Source organism: Vanacampus margaritifer, chromosome 12 (assembly GCF_051991255.1).
Source record: "Vanacampus margaritifer isolate UIUO_Vmar chromosome 12, RoL_Vmar_1.0, whole genome shotgun sequence".
Classification (NCBI taxonomy): domain Eukaryota; kingdom Metazoa; phylum Chordata; class Actinopteri; order Syngnathiformes; family Syngnathidae; genus Vanacampus; species Vanacampus margaritifer.
Genome location: NC_135443.1, coordinates 11,828,318 through 11,848,320, shown reverse-complemented (window position 1 = coordinate 11,848,320; position 20,003 = coordinate 11,828,318). Strand labels below are relative to the sequence as shown.

General features: G+C 39.9%; 1 protein-coding gene across 6 annotated transcripts in view; it reads left to right on the top strand.

Annotated features, from left to right (window-relative positions):
* cdh23 (cadherin-related 23) overlaps positions 1-19,851 on the top strand; it is a 172,218-nt gene extending 152,367 nt beyond the window's left edge. For 3 of the 6 annotated variants that reach the window (XM_077582262.1, XM_077582263.1, XM_077582264.1), the window contains exons 37-68: positions 548-769; positions 859-978; positions 1,134-1,314; positions 1,407-1,540; positions 3,031-3,240; positions 3,317-3,424; positions 3,582-3,684; positions 4,716-4,841; positions 4,921-5,124; positions 5,200-5,658; positions 5,759-5,875; positions 5,959-6,183; positions 6,932-7,101; positions 7,234-7,371; positions 7,484-7,603; positions 7,898-8,075; positions 9,626-9,837; positions 11,205-11,399; positions 11,470-11,583; positions 11,705-11,834; positions 11,919-12,182; positions 12,266-12,427; positions 13,692-13,948; positions 14,039-14,136; positions 14,368-14,488; positions 14,587-14,666; positions 14,792-14,832; positions 14,921-14,981; positions 16,816-16,945; positions 17,009-17,128; positions 17,340-17,450; positions 17,789-19,851. In XM_077582262.1, coding sequence (XP_077438388.1) covers positions 548-769; positions 859-978; positions 1,134-1,314; positions 1,407-1,540; positions 3,031-3,240; positions 3,317-3,424; positions 3,582-3,684; positions 4,716-4,841; positions 4,921-5,124; positions 5,200-5,658; positions 5,759-5,875; positions 5,959-6,183; positions 6,932-7,101; positions 7,234-7,371; positions 7,484-7,603; positions 7,898-8,075; positions 9,626-9,837; positions 11,205-11,399; positions 11,470-11,583; positions 11,705-11,834; positions 11,919-12,182; positions 12,266-12,427; positions 13,692-13,948; positions 14,039-14,136; positions 14,368-14,488; positions 14,587-14,666; positions 14,792-14,832; positions 14,921-14,981; positions 16,816-16,945; positions 17,009-17,128; positions 17,340-17,450; positions 17,789-18,127 — 5,250 coding nt within the window. In that variant the 3' untranslated portion in view covers positions 18,128-19,851. Of the gene's footprint in view, positions 1-547; positions 770-858; positions 1,080-1,133; positions 1,315-1,406; positions 1,541-3,030; positions 3,241-3,316; positions 3,425-3,581; positions 3,685-4,715; positions 4,842-4,920; positions 5,125-5,199; positions 5,659-5,758; positions 5,876-5,958; positions 6,184-6,931; positions 7,102-7,233; positions 7,372-7,483; positions 7,604-7,897; positions 8,076-9,625; positions 9,838-11,204; positions 11,400-11,469; positions 11,584-11,704; positions 11,835-11,918; positions 12,183-12,265; positions 12,428-13,691; positions 13,949-14,038; positions 14,137-14,367; positions 14,489-14,586; positions 14,667-14,791; positions 14,833-14,920; positions 14,982-16,815; positions 16,946-17,008; positions 17,129-17,339; positions 17,451-17,788 lie in introns of those variants that run through there. The other 3 variants (XM_077582265.1, XM_077582266.1, XR_013296236.1) reach the window with 3 other exon arrangements.
* The last annotated feature ends 152 nt before the right edge of the window (positions 19,852-20,003 follow it).

Below are 20,003 nucleotides of genomic sequence, written 5' to 3'. Positions count from 1 at the left end.
AACAAGAATCATATATTTATTCAGCACTGTATGTAGACAATAAATACTGAGCTCAGGAGAAAAAAAATTCTCATGAAAATTATTTTAATATCACTTCCATATATGGATCTTTCTGACTTTCGTTGGCATACCAGTGTCTTTCAGTGGAATGTTTTCCTCCTACTACTTTCTGGGCTAACTGTTTATATAGAAGAATGTTGTTTACAGTCATTCTTCCAAAATAATATTTGAACAGTAAACATAATGTTTACTATGATATGCATAGTTTTAAAAAAAAACATTCACTGAAATTCTTAATTGCTTCTTCCCATTAAAAAATAATCAAAAACAATAAATTAAGCAGAATGAAAAGGACACAAAAGCACATTGGCGTGTGTGTTTTTATTGTTTCAAATTTGTGTTTCATATTTGCATTCTTATATGATAAATCACTATCAATCAATAATTTCAATCAAAAAATATACATAGGTCCCAGTTAGCCAATTAACATTAATTTCTACATGATTAAAAATAACTCCGGACATCTGTCTCTTTTTCTCTCTCACAGACCTCCACCACCATTAATGTCCGAATTGTGGATGAAAATGACAACGCTCCCGAATTTCCAGAAGAGGAGTATGTCACCGTGCTGAGCGAGGGCCCTGACACAGTGGGTGCAACCATCGCTACAGTAACAGCCATTGACCCGGATGAGGATCTGAATGGCACTTTGCGATATGCCATCACTCATGGCAACCTGGTCCAAACTTTTCATATCAACAGCATTACGGTGAGCTTATACAATGATAATTATAATGTCAACTTTGAGTTTTAAAAAATAAATAAAATAAACTCCATGTACTGATTATGTGTGTTTAGGGGAGGATCACAGCTGTGAAGGAGCTTGACTTTGAGATCAGTAATGGACACTATGCTCTGGTGGTCACAGCGACAGATCAAAGTCCAAATCCTGCTCATCGTTTGACATCTAGCACAACAGTAATGATACATCTTCTCTGACTAAACTGAACTTTATTATCTTTGTAAAAACCTTTTTTTCCCTGTTCTTGCATTGTATCACATTGATGAGAGCTAATGAGGTACCTACCGTCTTAAAGAAATGTGATCATTTGAAATTCTTATTTCTACTGTAGGTGCTGGTGAACGTCCTAGACGTGAATGACATGACACCCACTTTCCCCAGAGCCTATGAGGGCCCCTTTGAGGTGACTGAGGGCCAGCCAGGGCCTCGGGTCTGGACACTCAGAGCCAGTGATGAAGACTCAGGGCTGAATGGCAAAGTGGAGTACAGCATCACTGGTGGAGATAATCAAAGTTGGTGTTGATGTGCTCTCTTTGTTTATAAACCGCAAAGATACTCCGTTATTTATTAGCATGCTGAGCAACCTTCTGTCTTGCCTTACAAGATGAGTTCATGGTTTCTCCCGTGGAGGGGGAACTTCGAGTGAGGAAGGATGTTGAGTTGGATAGAGAGACCACTGCTTTTTACAACATCACGGTTACAGCCCGAGACCTGGGTACGCCATCGCGCAGCAGCTCGGTGGGTGCATAATGACACAAGTATTCTGTCACATTCCCATCACAGTGTTCTTCACACTGTAAAAAAAATATTCTGTTGTTTTTACGGGGGGTGAATGTCAGCTGTGGTTGCCAGAGAAATAGAGTGCAAATGTAAACAACTTTACTAGAACAACTTGTACATTTTACTGGTATTTAATGTACATTTTACAGAACAAAATACTGTAGTAAAAAGGAATGTGTTTTTTGGTAAATGGCACTTTCCTACCTTGCAAGGCCCTCAAAGTGCTTTGCATTTCACCGACTAATTAAACAGCATCAGGAACAACTGGGGTTCCATTATCTTGCACATGGATCTTCAACACAGTCACACTGCGCTGGGATCGAACCAACAACCTCAGGGTTGCAAGATGACCATTCTATCACTGAGCCACACCACTCTGTTCTTGTTAAGTTATCACTAAAGAACTGTTGAATCTACAAGGTTAAAAAACTTACAGTTTTAGTATACTATATATAATATATAAGTTGTTCTGTAAAGTTGCTTATTTGCACAGTATTTTTTTTTTACAGAATTATTCTGGTAACCACAGCTGCCAGTTTTTTTTTCTGTAAAACAACAGTTTTTTTGTTTTTTTTAAGTGTACTGATAAATTAATGATTGGGTCTCTCCCGATACCAGTATTGGAACAACACTAGTTAATTCTACAGACATTTTTTAAAGTGCACCAACAGTGGCGGTCAACAAAACTAGAAACTAGAAATAATCATCATCGAACCGTCACTATTATATAATTTTTATTAAAACTTTTGGCAATGATTGACGTTACATTTTTAAATATCATATAAGTGCAATGACAAAAAAAGGCTTTTGAATTTACTTAATTTGAAGATACACATTGGTTTGCACATGATTCAAATCTGGCAATCTTGCATCATTTTTGAGAAGGGTAAGTTTACCATCACCGTGCAACCAGTGTTCAAATTACGCAACTCCAATGACCATTATTAGTACAAAAATAAAAGGTGCTGTGAAATATATGCAATACATGTTTTGACATTTAAAAAAAAATGTTTTCAGCACACAAGATTGTTTCCCTCAATGGTTATAGTGAGAAGAAGAAAAGCCCATTTCATGTTACATGCTGTTGTTTCAAAACTAGCTAGTGTTGGTGCGCCTTTTTTTTACAGTCAAACCAACGCATTCCCGAAGAGATTACTTCTTACTCAATGTACTTACCTTACTTCTGTATGGCTTTTTTGTTGTTGTGTCACCATCTGCAATGTGTGAAAAAAGTGACCAGCCTATTTTGACAAAGGAAGCAGTAGAAAGTTCCGATATATATTTTCAAATGTAGCAGAAAGTCATCAGAAAAATAAATACTAAGTACAGATACCTAAAAAAAAATCTTTTTTTTTTTTTTACTTCCCACCATCATTGCATGACAGCGCTGTTTGTATTTTACTACCTTCATAGTCCGAGGTTCTTCTGTACTTGTGTTTTTTCCTCAGGTTGTAGTGGGGGTCCACGTCCGAGACATCAACGACAACAACCCCGTCCTCCTAAACCTGCCTTACAACACCAGTGTGAGCGAGGGTGCCTCTATACATACATCCGTGGCCCGGGTCCGAGCCCGAGATGCTGATAGCGGACGCAATGCATTGCTCTCCTACAACATCACTGCTGGCAACCGGGACGGAGCTTTCTACATCAATGACACAGTGAGTCAATCTGATTGAAACTATTATTATATTATATTATGTATATTATATGTATATTCATGTCTCTATCTCCAAGTCAGGTGTGGTGCAGGTGAACAGACCACTAGACAGAGAGCGAGTGGCCGAGTACAGACTCACCGTCTCTGTCAAAGATAACCCTGAGAACCCACGTATCGCTCGCAGGGTAATCCTGAGTTGATATACACGTGTTTTAGGTCGTACGTTTGCACAGTGATGTAACATTTATCAAAAATACAGCACTGAATCTCTTCATTCATGTAGCAACAATTCACTGATTCCTGAATTGTTTTCGCTCTTTTTCTTCTGTTGCACGCCACCAGGATTCAGACCTCCTGGTTATAACCATATTGGATGAAAACGACAACAGACCTGTGTTTACCAGAAACAGTTACAGGGCTGAGATTACAGAAAACTCTGTAGCAGGTAGCACCTGTGTGCATGCATGTGTGAACTTTGTGAGTGCTTCTGGCTAAAAACCTTGTGTTTAACAAGTCTGCACCACTTCCTGTTTTTATACTTTACTTTTCTGATGAACATGTGAAGTTGTGAAAAAGAGACAAGCCTAAAATCCTAATTCACTAATCGTGCCTTTGTCAGCGAATGGATTCATCACTTAAAGGGGACGATCCGACCGGGATGGCCTATTTTTTTATTCATAAACACTCTTTATAACTGGGAAAATGATAGTAACTTGCATTTCCACTTTTATCAATTTGTTTTGGAGAAACCAACAACTAACTAACAATACCAATATAGCCACGCCCCCTCCATTTCATGGTAGCTGCCATAGAAAGTAGTAAATAGTTACCATGTACAGGGATGTCCAAACTTTTTCGTTTGAGGGCCACATACAGAAAATCAAAAGGATGCCAGGGCCATGGGATGTTATGAAGACAAATCTGTGTTTAGTTCTAAAAAATTTTACTTTACCTACTTATTTTATTTGTGTTTTTTGCATATCTAGAAAAATTATACAGTATATAAAAGACATTTATTTGCTATAGTGGCACCTTCCTTTCTTACTTTGACCAACTCCAAACATTTATTTATTTATTTTTAGTATATGTCGCGGACCACTGAAAAATGGATGGCAAATAGCCCCCAGGCCGTAGTTTGGACACCGACAAAACCAATGATGTCACACCATCTGACCAGAGTCCAATATAAATAGATATAGTATTGTGATGTTTGGATATTGTTACATCCCTATTCATGCACAGCACCATTGTGAACTAACAAGTAAACGACATTACTTCATCTCAGACTTAGATCCTTGAAAAGTCAACATTAAAGTTTGATTATGAGTAAGCAACATTTATTTTCTGACTATTATCATACTATCATAGCGCTAAGCTGACACTTTCTGCCCTTTGAAATCAAAATTGTACACAATGAATGGCAACTTGCAAACTCCATGGAAAAAGTCCAAACCTTGCTGTCTGTCCCTCCTTCAGGCAGCAACGTAACCGTGTTGAATGGGCCCATTCTGGCTCTAGATAAAGACATTGGACCCAATGCTGTTGTGAAGTATCGTCTGTTAGGAGCGAGGGTGGACCTTTTCACTGTGGATGCTAACAGTGGTAAGACATAACAGAAAATAGTTACAGTCGATGATGCCTCTGCATATGTTTTACTTTCTGTTATGGTCTCTTCTTGTAGGAATCATTCGTGTGCTACCAGGAGCCAAGTTGGACCGCGAAGCGTTTCAGGAGCCTCGGATCGAGTTGGTCCTAGTTGGGGCGGACATAGGAGGATTAAACAGCAGTGTTCCTCTCACAGTGACAATCCTGGACCAGAATGACAACCCACCTGTTTTCAGCCCTTCCAGTTTCAGTGTGCGACTCCCCGAGAATAGCCCCACTGGTGTGTGCATATTAGCGTGCCAATGAATAGGAAGAGGGGGAAGGATATTGTTTAAGCTTGACGTGTTTCCTGCAGGTGTGGTGGTGACCCAGCTGTCCGCCATCGATGCTGACTCCGGTTCCAACGGCTGGCTCATGTACCGCTTGGTAAGCGGCGCTCAGGATCGCTTTGTGGTGGACGCTCTCTCCGGCGCCGTTCTAGTCGGCAACACCACCCTGGACAGGGAGGAGCGTGGGTCCTACCGACTGGTCGTCATGGCAACCGACCGTGGCACACCACCCATGTCTGGCACCGCCACTCTAATGGTCATCCTGGATGATGTCAATGATTCGCGACCGCGTTTTATAGAGCCTCTAACTATGATTAATGTCAACGAGTCCACGCCGCCTGGGGTGGTGGTCGCCACGTTGACGGCTGTGGACCCCGACCTGCATCCCCGACTGGAGTATTATATCATCTCAGTGGAAGCCAAGGATGATGGGAACAACCCTGTAGATGGCCTGCAGGAGTCCTTTGGCATTGATTTGCACACTGGTCAGTCTGTTCAATATCATTGTTCTGGGATTAATTAGGTCTGCCTTGAATATGGAAATGCAAATTTTCTAACAAATGAAACGTTTTGCTGAAATTTTAGGTGCAGTGTTTGTACGCAATCCACTCAACAGAGAACAAGTAGCTACTTTTGAGATTATTGTGTCTGTCCATGACAACGCCAGTGAGGTTATTGACAAATCTGGCAGCGTCCCAAACGGTAAAGCCAATTTCTATTTACTTCCAAGATTATAGTCCAAACATTAATAGTAAATAATGTCATGTTCATTTTCATCATCTCAGCAAGACTAACCATCAACGTTTTGGACGTCAATGACAACGCTCCTCGTTTCCGCCCCTTCGGAGTAACCAATTTCACAGAGAAGATTTTGGAGGGAGCGCAGCCAGGCACAACGCTGCTCTCTGTGTCAGCTGTGGACCCGGATAAAGGCCCCAATGGCCAGGTCATCTATCAGCTGCTCCACTTACCACGAGGAGGATATGTCAGATTGGAGGACACCTCCACTGGTATTACAACCACCACACTGGAACAGACATTTATACACTGAACATCATGTGGTATAAAACAAAGCGATTTTACTATGCAATAATGGCTGTTTATCTCAGTAAGTATTGTTCAATTAGACCAGGAATGGTTAACTGAAACCATGGACAGGACCACAATTCTATATCAATGCTACTGATGGGGCCATATAGGCATGCATGCTTTCTTAACACTGCCATTGACGGCTATAGACGTCCAAAATTCATTTGAACTATTTCTAGTTAGTTTTATTTTTTTCCACTTTTGTTAACAAGGGTATCAAAACCTATAATTGTTTTATTGTACATTTAGAGCAGATATAAAATTTATGATTAATCGCGAGTTAACTATTGAAGTCATGCAATTAATTACAATAAAAAAAAAATAATCGTCTGACACCCCTAATTTATTTATTTATTTAAAATAATTAATCACATGACTTCACTAGTTAACTCCCGATTAATCACAAATTTTATATCTGTTCTAAATGCACAATAAAAAAATGTCTAGATTTCCATACTCTTATTAACAAAAGTGGGGGGGGGGGGGAATGAAACTAATAGAAATAGGCCAAATTAATTTTTTACGTCTATAGCCGTCAATGGCAGTGAATGAGTTAATATACTTAAATGCTCAAATACAGAAAAAATACAAAATCTATAAAGGCTTTGAAACAAAGAAAAATAAATATATAAATAATCAGTAACTGCCAGTTTCTCACCAACTTCTCAGGTAAGATTGTGGCCAACCAGACGGTGGATTTTGAACAAGTGCAATGGCTTAATTTCACTATTCGGGCAAGGGACCACGGGAGTCCTCCTCGGATTGCTGAGTTACCCGTTTATCTACGCATAGTGGATGTGAATGACAACAACCCAGTTTTTCTACAACCTTCATATCAGGTACTACATGCAAATGTTATGGCTCCAGCATGGCAGTAAATGAAAACAATAGATATAGAACTGTTATGGTGTGCTAATGGATGTAATGCTACTGACGCTTCATTTCTGATGTCTATTTATTTTTGTCGATAGGAGCCTGTTTTTGAAAACGTGAACCTTGGCACAACCATAGTTCGTGTCAGCGCGACAGATGCCGATTCAGGTCTCTTTGCTGTTGTTGAGTACAGCTTAGTTGACGGGGAGGGCAAGTTCGGCATCAGACCAACAACTGTGAGTTTACCATAACGTCATCTACTACCACACCATTACTTAGATATGTTTCATCCTGATGCTTGTTGTGAAACAGAAACGACTCCCAGTCATCCTCCCACATATGTTTTAGGGAGAAATCTACATCCTCTCTCCCTTGGATAGAGAGACAAAAGACCACTACACTCTAACCGCCGTTGCCCGAGACAATCCTGGCGGCAGCTCTAACAACAGGCGAGAGAACTCTGTCCAGGTATATACCAAAGTATTAATAGACCAGGCGGAATAAACGGTAAAACCATAAAGCTAAATATCAATGCTGTTGGAAAGCTTGTTTTTGTTCCTTTTAAATGATGCCTCAAACTTATGCTGCCATTACTCTTGATTGTTATTTGGTGTAAAGGGGAAGTCAAGACAAGACATTGTTTTTAACAGTAATTCATTGGCACAAGCATTGTTTCAATTTCAACCCAGAAGTATAACTATCAATGTGTGTCAGGAGTGTTCTGTACGGGAATAAAACAATCTGCTTATTGTTGATCTATAGGTCCTCGTGACAATTCTTGATGTCAACGATTATCAGCCACGGTTCTCTGAGCGAGTATTCACCACCAGTGTGTTTGAGAACGAGCCCAGTGGAACATCAGTGATCACAGTGAAAGCTTCCGACCTGGATGAAGGCGAGAATGGGGCGTTACTCTACAACCTGCTGGGAGCCCATTCAGGTCTGAATTCACTGTCAGAATTGAATGAAGTCCTTTGTCTTTCTTTTGGTTATTTTGCTGCTGGACTACAACACATTGGCTGACCTCCAACCACCATTCACAATCTCCATATTTTCAACCTCAGTAGGATTAGAACTGCAACCATCTGGTTTGCATCTGTATGGGGACTAACCTACAACCACCACCAGCACCCTCCACCCAAATACAGTATACATACACGTGTTGTGTTTTACAACAATAAAATTATTTAAAAAATCCTATGTACCTGTGGATGAAATAGCAAAGCTTGTGGTAAAAATGTGTTGCCAGGGCTACAATAAAGACAAAAATGACTGGAATCCCGGCGAGGTGTGAACTTTCTCGTACAGTTTTACCACATGTTTTGCTATTTTATCTACGGGTATAAATTGTTTAAGTATTGTTGTAAAGCACAATATATATGTACTGTATATACTGCATTTTATTGTCTTATTGGCATTCAGCTATGTCTCGCTTGCTTAAACTTGCTGATTATTTTTTTTGTCTGTGTGAAAGATTCTGTGCATTTCGATTGGCTAGAATTTGAGATATCGCTTCATCGTCCAACTGCGATACATGTTTTTTTTTTTCAGGAAAAAAAAAACTGCGATACATGTTTTGAATTGCTGCCAAATCAGTGGCCGAGATCACTTGTGAAATCTTGTGGCAAAACCCTACACACTTGTGAGTGTTTAGTGGAGTTCCCCTGCATACCGACCGGCTCACTCAGTTCAGCTGATCCTGCACCGATCCCGCCACAGGTGATTGGTTGAGTGCAATGTCACCAACTCAGTGGCCTTGTGGTAGAGTGTCTGCCCTGAAACTGGGAGGTTGTGGGTTCAATCCCCGGCCGGGTCATACCAAAGACTATAAAAATGGGACCCATTGCCTCCCAGCTTGACACTCAGTATAAAGGGGGTTGGAATTGGGGGGTTAGATCACCATGTGATTCCCGAGCGCAATCATTGCTGCTCCCTGCTCCCTCAGGGCATGGGTCAAATGCGGAGAACGAATTTCACCCCCACTTAGTTTTGTGTGACAATCAGTGGAATTTACCTTTTTTTTCACCTCCCCAAAAAAAAAGAGCCAATTCAAACACAAACATCCATAAACACACAATGACATTGCAGAAATGGCAGTAGAGTAGGAATCAATCCCGTTCCTCCAACATACAATCCAAGTCAAACAAACAAACAAACAAAAAATATATAATGTTTTTATAATTAAAATTTTTGCTATTATTATAATACTCGTAAAAAATGTAGCTATTATACTAAAAAATATATCATCCACAGTAATACTATAAGTGTTCATGTAGAATCTAGTATCTAATTTTACTTACAGTACACATACTCTGTAAGTGTTATTATTGGATAGCAAGGTTTTTATTGACTTTTTTGGAGCTTGAGAAGAAAAGGTATCTATACCCATTATTTTTGAGGTGCGGAAAAAGATGCAAGAAAGTGAAAATTATATTTTTTAAAAATCAAATGAAATAATTCACTTCACCCAAATTGTTTCTCTCTGTACAGACGCCTTCTCTCTGGATCCAAACACAGGACTTGTACGGTCTCGCCGTCTGCTCCAGTCGTCTGAGAGCTTCAACCTGACTGTGGTGGCCACAGACCAGGGGCGTCCCCCCCTGTGGTCAACCGCAGACCTCATCATCACAGTCATAGACGTCAATGACAACCGGCCTGTATTTGTTAGGCCAGCCAACGGAACCATCATCCATATCTCAGAGGTAGCGTCATGTTAATTATGCATGAAATTGTTCATCTTCTTTTTATAGGAGACTGCTCTCAACTGTAGCGGTTGGTCTTGTATTATGTTTTCCTTTGATACACAAAAACGGTAATCAGGTGTTTTCATTGCATCACAACAAGCACACGGAGCTTTACTTCCTGTTTTGTTGCCCAGTTGGCCAAGCTGTGAGGGGAATTCAAATGCGTGTTAGTGCTAGGGAACTGAAACATCATAATTAGCATTCAACCTTTCTGAACGCATTGCTAATGCATAATAGATATTGCTTTGCTCCACAATGAATCATGTGTCAAATAATAATAATGCTAATAATGCAAAACATTACAGAGACTTTCAACAATTACGGACAATATCAGATCCAACATTATTGCAAATGTATAATTAATAATGCTCTTAGTAGAGTTTATGGATTTTAAATATGTGTTGCTCTTTACATATCAGCAGCAGTTATGTTTGTCAGTGTTTACAGCTTGTTTCTGAATGGACGAGGTTACAGCTCCCTGATTACGCATGGTTATTATGACATCATTGTATTATCACTTGAATAATAAGCCGTTGAATATTCACTAGTGCTGTCAAAGTTAAAGTGTTAACTGATAAATTAATCACAAAAAACTATTGCATTAATCATGAATTAATGCAGATTAATCGCACTATTAAATTTTGACCATAGATTATCCTTTAGCGTGACAGTGGATGGCTACGTTTAAGGTAGCACAGGTTGTGTTTGAGCAATAAACATAATTACATGTTTTAAAATAAAGCCTTTAATAAATGTTTGCGTATCACATTTAGAATATTTGTTCATGTCAAAATATTGGGGTTATTTTTTTTCCATTTTAAATTAGGCAAGTAATTAACTGATTAGAAAAAGAAGAGGATGATCATGTGCAGTGGATCCAAAAATGTTGAAGTCGTCTTCATAACATTAAATGTCAAAAGAATTAACACATAACCGGTGCTCTTCAAATTTGGCGGGGAAAAATGTTGATTAAGCCTTTTTTGTTAAGCGATTAACCGTGATTAATCAAAATTCTAAGATGTGATTAATCAGATTTTTTTTTTAAATTATTATTATCGTTTGACAGCTCTAATATTCCCACAATGTTTAACATCTAGAGTAGTCCTTGTGGCCTATTTGTACTGCATATTTATAGATAGGTCTGATGCCACTGAACATTTTGAGTGGTCAAAAGTTTTTTTTAAAAAAAAAACATTAAAGACTTTGTTATCACACTTACAAAGAGTGTCCAAATTTTGGACAAAATAGATTATATTGGGTCAAAGTGTTTTAACTCCCCAAAGGCTAATTCTATATTCATGATTTTTTTTGGGGCATCCACATAGGAGCAGCCTCCGGGCCTGCCTGTCTATGAAGTCTATGCAACGGACTCAGACGCGGGTATGAACGGTGAGGTGCGCTATCGCTTCCTGCAGACTGGAGCGGGCAACAGAGACTGGGAGAATTTCCACATTGATGAAATATCTGGAGTCATTACAACTACAGTCAAACTGGACAGAGAGAAACAGTCCCTCCACAGTGTGAGTTAACATTAGCCACTTAACTTAAAGTGAAGGTTTTCTAACTGAGTGTCATTGCTTCTTGGTACAGCTCATCATTGTGGCTTATGATTTGGGGCAGCCAGTGCCTTATGAAACCACACAGCCTCTGCAGGTAGCGTTGTTGGATGTTGATGACAATGAGCCAGTCTTTCTCAAACCACCAGTGAGTATGAGGCAATAGTGACCACAATGCTGGTGTTTCTCTAAGACGGAATGACCCTCATCTGAATGCGGTTTTACGCACAGCTGAGCATTGCTCTGTGTTTTTGTGTCGTGAACCTCAGCGTGGCAGCTTGCCTTACCAGAAGTTGTCCGTACCCGAGCACTCCCCTCCTGGGACCGTGGTGGGGAATGTGACCAGAGCTGTGGATGCTGATGAAGGCTCAAATGCAGTTGTTTACTACTTTATCGCAGGTGATCCAGCCCCTTTCTTTCCCCGCTGTCTGAAGCTAAATGACGCACAAATCACACTGCATTTCTTTGCATGTTCAACTAAAGGCGGAAACAGCGATGGAAATTTTGGCTTGGGTCTTGATGGAGAGCTAAAGTTGTACAGGGAACTGGATCGGGAGGAGAATCCCGTCTATTCCATCATCATCAAGGCCTCCAGTAATAAGAGCTGGAGTCCTTCCAGGGGTCAAAGGGCTTCACGGGCCAAAGCCTTGGACCCTGCCCGAGACCCCAGCCTGCTGGAGGTGCGGATTGAACTGGAAGACATCAATGACCAGAAACCGCGATTTTCCAAGGCGGAGTACACTGCAGGTGATCGTCATTCTTTTATTCGTACACCTTGTGGTCTATGCTCAAATTCTCAAAATATGTTCTTATTATTTCTTGGTTTGCAGGTGTGGCTGCTAATGCCAAAGTGGGCTCAGAGCTTATTAAAGTGGTGGCAATAGATAATGACATCGGCAACAACAGCTTGGTGCAGTATCACATTGTTACCATCCGCTACTTCCCGTCTCACACCAACAGCAGTGAGGATGTTGGGAGCATTTTCATTATTGGTTAGTCTAGCTTTGTCTCAGATGGGTACAATTATTTGTCTTTGATATATCTTTTTACTAGGGATGTTCAATACTACTTTTTTTTCACACCGATACAAAAGTGAGTACTCTACTCAATACCAAGTACGTAAACCACTAGTGCTTTTGATACATACAATTTCCCAAAAAGCAATAACAGATCATATTAAGGAAAACCTATATACTGTATCCCAATATAGATTTTTTTCTTAAAATTATATTAAATTAACAGATTTGCTCCCCAAAAACGTATAAATACGTTTTATCTAAAATATTACCAGGCTCCCAACCCAAAGACGTATTTATACGTTTATATATATATATATATATATATATATATATATATATATATATATATATTATTCTAGCGCATACAGAAGGCTTTGATGCAGCCTCTAAACTGAAGAAAATGCTTGAAGCAATGGTAGTTATTACAAAAACGGCCAGCAGGTGGCAGCAGAGTATAAGAGATCAACCAGGGCCATGTTGCAACAACCTCTATTCCCCACTGTTTTAAACATATTTGTGAATAATGATGAAACTTAGCTATATTCTAATACTAATTGCTGCGAAACGGAAACAGATAGAAATATTTTTTTTTTCCTGATGAAAGAAGAGACTCTAATCTTTCTTTGGGTAGGTTCCATGTTTTTATATCAATAGAACACAATATTCTGTGGGCCTTGCAAAATTTGTCAAAATCCAGTAAAACAGGCTGGGAGTGAATGAGTTAATGGCAAATTTATTTTTTAAGTTTCTATATTCTAGTTCCTGATTGTAAAACGGCCACTGTTGCGAGACCGATACCTTAAAATAAGGCCGGGTATCGGCCCGATATCAATATATGGTATCTGTGCACGCCCATTCCTACTTTTTACAGAGTACTGTGACATGAACAATACATTTATCGGCCACAGAATGATGTAGTCAAGTACAAGTTAATCGAATGAGCTCTAGAAAAATAAAAAAATAAAAAGGGGTTATATTCAGAAATATTCTGAAATGTTCCTTTAAAAATACATAAATATACTCAGTTTTGATTGACAGTACTGTATTCAGTTATGGTTTGTGTTTAAGCTGCCTTAAAAACATTGGTCTGTTTGTGGAAAAAAATAGATTCAAAGATCAAAATAGATTAGAAAAATAGAAAATATAGTGTACATTTTGTGGACCAGTCACATTCAGTACTCTTGCTTTTTGATATTGTTTTTTTCCTCAACCAATTCAAGCTTTGTGATGTCCACAGGTTTGACAGATGGTATCATTCGCACCTATGACCTCTTCACGGCTTATAGTCCTGGATATTTTCAGCTGGAAATTTTGGCGTGCGACCTGGCAGGACATAGCACCACCACCAACGTCAATATCTACATCCTACGGGACGACCAAAGGGTGAAGATCGTCTTCAATGAGATCCCTGACGTGGTCCGTGAAAATCAAGATGATTTCATTAACTTGCTCTCCAACATCACTGGCGCTATCGTCAACTTGGATGACATACAGGTGAGGTTTTAAATTGATTTTGATGCTCAACTAATATATTGTGTACATCAATATTTGAGTGTCTTTTGCCCTCTGCTTGCTTTGGTCCAGTTCCACGTTGACAAGAAGGGCAGGGTGAATTATGGCCAGACGGACATGCTGGTGCATGTCGTCAACAATCAAAGCAACACCATCCAAGATGTGGAAAGGTTTCCAAACTCAAACTTTTTAAACTTTTAAAATGTTCTTGACTGCGCTGCTACATTTCCATTAAACATTTTTTTCACCATGCCTTACTAATTTTTGCACATCATAATTTAATCTGGCCTTTTTTTGTATTATTTATTTCTATTATTTTTATTTTTAAAACACAAACCTGGGCTTGCACCCCAATTTATCTGCACCATATAATGACCATAAAGTTTTTTGTTGTATTCTAGAGTGATCCAGATGATCGATGAAAACAAGGAGCAGCTGAGAAATTTGTTTCGGAAGTACACCGTGGTGGATGTTCAGCCCGCTCTCAGTGACAAGCTGCCTGACGACATCACCACGCTGCAGGTCAGCTCAACCTGTTTTTTAAAAAAAAAAAAAAAAAAAGAGTTTGTTTTGTGTGTTTTTCCGTGGTGTTAAATTTCTATTTTGTCTGTCTGTCACAGCTGGTCATCATTATTCTGGCTGTGCTGCTGTGCCTGGCAGGGATATTGTTTGTCTCAATGAACTGGCATTATCGCAGAGTGTAAGAGTGTTTCATCATGTCACTCATTCATGGAATTTATGTGTCTGCTCGGTCACCTTTTAAGCCATCTTGCTTCAGATTGCCCGAGTCGTGACATTTTTTTTTCTTTTTTATTACCGTTGCAGGCATCAGAGGAAGCTCAAAGCTATTGTTGCAGGATCAAAAGGTTTGTAATTAGCTGCATGATGATGTGGCCATGCAGTATGTTACACAAAACATGGTTCAAGTTTCTGAAGAGTTCTTATATCTTCTAGGGAACCAGGGTTTAATGGATATTCTGGACATGCCCAACACCAACAAGTACTCCTTTGAGGGGTGAGATGTTCAGAGAGTCTAAATTTCAGAAACGTTCCCAACTAGTTGCTATGATGCTTTTCCGGAATACTAGAAAGTGTTTTTTTAACTCATTCACTGCCATTGACAGCTATAGACGTCAAAAATGCATTTGAACTATTTTTATGAGTTTAACATTTTTTTCCATTTTTGTTAACAAGAGTATGAAAACCTAGAATTTTTAGAATATATATATTTTTGTACATTTAGAACAGATATAAAATTTGTGATGAATCGTGAGTTAACTAGTGAAGTCATGCAATTAATTACGATTACAAATTTTAATAATTAAATAATTTCTTCTATAAAAAAAAACATTTATTTTTCTATTTTTAGTAATTGATTTTTTTTAAAGAAAATATTATTTTAAAAAATAGGGGCGTCGGGCGATAACAATTTTTAAACGTAATTAATCGCATTACTTCACTACTTAACTCACGATTAATCACAAATTTTATATCTGTTCTAATACAAAAATAAAAATCATTTTTTCCATACTTTTGTTAACAAAAATGGGAAAAAAATGTTAAACTAATAGAAATAGAAAAAATGAATTTTTGACGTCTATAGCCGTCAATGGCAGTGAATGAGTTAAACACCAGTGGCGTAAATATTTTTTTTTTTGTACATACCCTGTGATTGACCTTTCCAGAGTGTATTCCGACGCTCGGCAAAAGTTGGCTGGGATACTTCTCCAGTTGCCCACCAACCTACAGTAATAAGGAAAGGCAGAATAGAAGATTTTTGGTTGGATGAAGCATGGACATATGCTGCATATACTTTATATTTTATTTTATTTTGTTTTGTTTATACAGTAGTTGTCTGCCCACTGCATTCACTTCATACTATAGATTCATTAAACATATTGAGACATACTTTTCAGAAGGCCAATTCCTGCATAAATATATATATTTTTTTAAATCCTCTTTGTTGTTGTTTTTTGTAGGATAACGCTAGTCCAAACACAGCATTCTGATATTAATATAATATATATATATATATATATATAAAATATTTTGTTTGTGGAATATGAATTAAGCAGCAAAATCCACATGTTTTTATCCATGAGCTCAGGTATTGGCCAATCACAGCTCACCTGTTTTCTGATTTTCGGTCATGTGAGCCCTATAGACACCATGATGACATTTTCAGTCCACAGCAAGTGACAATATGGCCGCCCCTGAGATGGATAAAAAAAAAACTTGGACTTACATATCAATGGTCTGTCAAATGCCGCCGTTGGGAGAAGTGAAGCTACTGGTGGCCATCTTACGTTGCCATACACTATCATAAGGCCGCCTAACTCGAATACATTGTTTTTATGTTATTTTCTGCATCTACGAGGGAAAATTCCACCGTATTTGACACATAGTTGTACCAATAAGTCTGGGAGAGGCACGGCATGTGCATTTTATTGCTAAGAAAAAGACTTTTAATTTTCTCTTACAAGCCATATATACGCGGGTGCTATCAAAGATTTGTCTGCATTATGCTGTCAAAGCCGTCAACAATCAAGTGAAAGTAAAGCACATTAGGAAAAAAAAATTGGTGCGGAAAGTAAACCTAATATCTGTGAGTCACAATATTGAGATAATATATTCTGAATGGTCGATGGAAAAAGCGAAGTTGGCTCTTTGCAAGGCTCTCATAACTCCATACAGGGATCCTAGCTTAAAACAGTGGTCAATAAAAGTGGCAACGCAAGATGGCTGCCCTCCAGTTTCAGTCGTGAGGGTCCTATTGACAATCCATTCATATATGTGATCAAATCTGGTTGTTATATTCAGACATTTCTAATTTCCAAATGTCTCTGCAGAGCGAATCCGGTGTGGTTGGATCCATTCTGTCACAACCTGGAGCTGGCGGCTCAAGCAGACCACGAGGACGACCTGCCTGAGAACCTGAGCGAGATAACGGACTTGTGGAACAGCCCCGCACGCACTCATGTGAGTAACAGAAACATATCAACAATATCCCATCAGTTTTGTAAAGAGAATTTGTGGCCGCAGGGAACTTTCGGCCGTGAGCCGCAAGCGAAGCCTGATGACGATCGTTACTTGAGAGCAGCCATTCAGGAGTACGACAACATCGCTAAACTGGGCCAGATCATGAGGGAGGGGCCTATCAAGGTGAGACGTGAAATAATGGACACACTGAAATGCATCCGTCCGGTCTCAAATGCCGCTTGATCATTTGTAACATACGCCATCGTCCGATTCTGGTAACTCAAATCTCCTCCAGTAAATTCTGAGAAGAAAACTGGAATGACTCAACAGCTGATTGGTGGATAGTTCATGTTCGGTAGCTTCCAGATTTTGATCCGAACTGCCATCCCGTCAGGGTTCCCTGCTCAATGTGGTCCTGGACGACTACCTGAGACTGAAAAAACTATTTGCAGCCAGACTCGTCACTGTTTCCACCAGCCAGGGAGAAAACTCATCAGTCACTGAGGTGGGCTCGGTTGACTGCCGTGTGCTTCTGCTGCCTCCTTTTGACTTTCCATCTGATCTGGCTTTTCCTCATACCTTGGAGAAAAGTGTTGCTCACTCTTCAGCGGTCTTTCTCTGTACACATATTTATGACATCCACTCTATTTATCCATCTCAGCTACAGGTTCCGCTGGATTGATCTTGTTTTTTTGGAGTATATCTATAGCTTGCTCTCATTTCATGTTTATTACCGACAACTGATTTCTCTCCTAAATGTTTCCGTTCCTGTCTCTTCACTTCAGCTTGTATGAATTTCAACTTTACCAGCTTATTCTGTCCTTTCTGCCTGTCCGCCATCAGCTGGTCCAAAGCGATTTGGATGACGACGAGGAAGAGCGTATAAGCGTGGGCGGAGGCCGCGGCACTTTGCGCTTCAAGCACAAGCTTCCCATGGAGCTGAAGGGGCCAGAAGGCGTGCACGTGGTCCACGGCAGCACAGGCACTCTGCTCACCTCCGACCTCAGCAGCCTGCCAGAGGATGACCAGCGGGCTCTGGCGCGTTCTCTCGAGGCGCTAAACGCCGACGGGGGGCTTTACTCCGAGCGAAACGCCCGCACCGAGTCGGCCAAGTCGACACCGATGCACCGTCACAAGGACGGAGAGCTACCGGAGAGCCCGTTGGAAATCACCGAGTTATGACTAGCCGAGGCCTCGCTGGTCTGAGCGCAAACGTGACTCGAGTGTGTGTGTGTGTGTGCTTGCGTCTCCACACCACCATCGTGACCCCGTTGGGAAAGTACGCGGAAGAGCCGAGAAGGACCAAAGTGTGAGCGTGCCAGTCCAAAGCCAACTTGGGACAAAACTCACAACTCGATTGGTTTAAGTGGATGGTGAATGTGTGTAAAGATGTTTTGTTTTGTTTTTCAAAATGAAAAAGGGAAATGATCAGCAGGGGGTCATCAAGTTTCATCCAAAGAACGAAGGAACATTCCTGTGGAAGAGACTACATAATAGAAGGTGCTACATCCTCACTTGCTCTGCGCAAGGCATACTTGGATCGCATCCACTAACACAACCACAAACGCACACTCACACACGCACAGCTCCACACATTCAGACCAGCGAATGGCCTTCAACGGGAGACTGAATATTCCAACTCCTTTTCACATTTCAGTTCATTTGCAAGTGTAAATCCAGTGTCTGTCTGTGAAGATGGAAAATGAAGATCTTTATTTTAGTAATTATGGGAAAGTAATGATGCAGTGTGACCGGAATGCCTCAAATAACCTCTTGATGCTTGAAAAAGTCAACTTTCCATCTGATCTGTGGAAATTGTTGGATCAAAAAATAAATGGCACCCAACTGGCTAAACTGGAACATGCTGGCCCAACGTAACCTTGCCAGCAAGATGAATTCTCGCGATATGTGTGTGTTCACAAACTCCGAAGAATACATCTTGTACCGCTCCCGCTTGCGGCCGATCTTTATTCGATCGGACCAATCAGGCTTTGTTTAGGCAGGACGAAACCAATAAGCGCCCATGGTGGGGGGGAAACAAACTAACCTAAAAAAAAACGAATAGTTGCTGCAATGAATTATGTTCTTGCAGAATTACTCACCGTTTCCGTGTTAAATTTACATTTTGTGCATTTTTATTTGGTAAAGATGTCCGTGCTCCTCCCCCTCCCTCAAACGAGACTTTCATCCTTTGCCTTGATTGGTCAAAACAAAATGCGTAAAGATGCCGCATCGTCCAATCAGCTCGAAGTATTGTACAGCAAGTCCCGCCTTTCCCGAACGGGTCTGCGGAGTGAAGTACCAGATTGATAATGTGAAGAAGAACTCCCTCGAGCGAATCACAATTATCAATCTGGCTGGCGAGGTTAAGGCCAACGTTCCATCATATGAATATTTTGAGTTTGGCCTTTACGTGGAGATTCCCAATATCAAAAACACCGCAGCAGATTATTCAAGATGGTTGATTTTGGAGCACAAACTATGAAAATTTTCAGTTCTCAAATCAAGTTTAACAAATTGAATTAAATATATATTAGCTGTTGTATTTTATGGATATGAAGATGGCAACTTGCCCACCAAGACTTTACACTGCCACCTGAGGGGAGTTAGAGTGATGCTCAAATGGAGCCATGTTTACTTTATTTTTTTATTTCAAGATAAGTATTGGCGTTTGAATATTTTTCAGCATAAATGCCTGCTTACCACAACAGGTAGGTTTATTTGGATGTCTGTGGGCGTACATGTAAATTGTGCAATAGTGTTTTTCTTTTCTATAATACTGTTTCCGATGAGTGGTGTGTTTTCAAAGTCCATTTTTATATGTACATTTTTGTATGTTTTTATTTATTTGTCCTTAATGTTACCAGCCCTGAGATCTGTGATATTAAAAGAAATATGCAACCATATGTCACTTTCTTAAGATGACTGGAGCACAGCTTGGTGTTGATAAAAATGTTGGCCAGTGAAATCATGGAGGGCTCTAATACTTTTTTACAGCATTGTTAAATCAGTGGTGCCAAATTGGGCAGCTGTGGCAAAGCCTTGAAAACATTGCCAT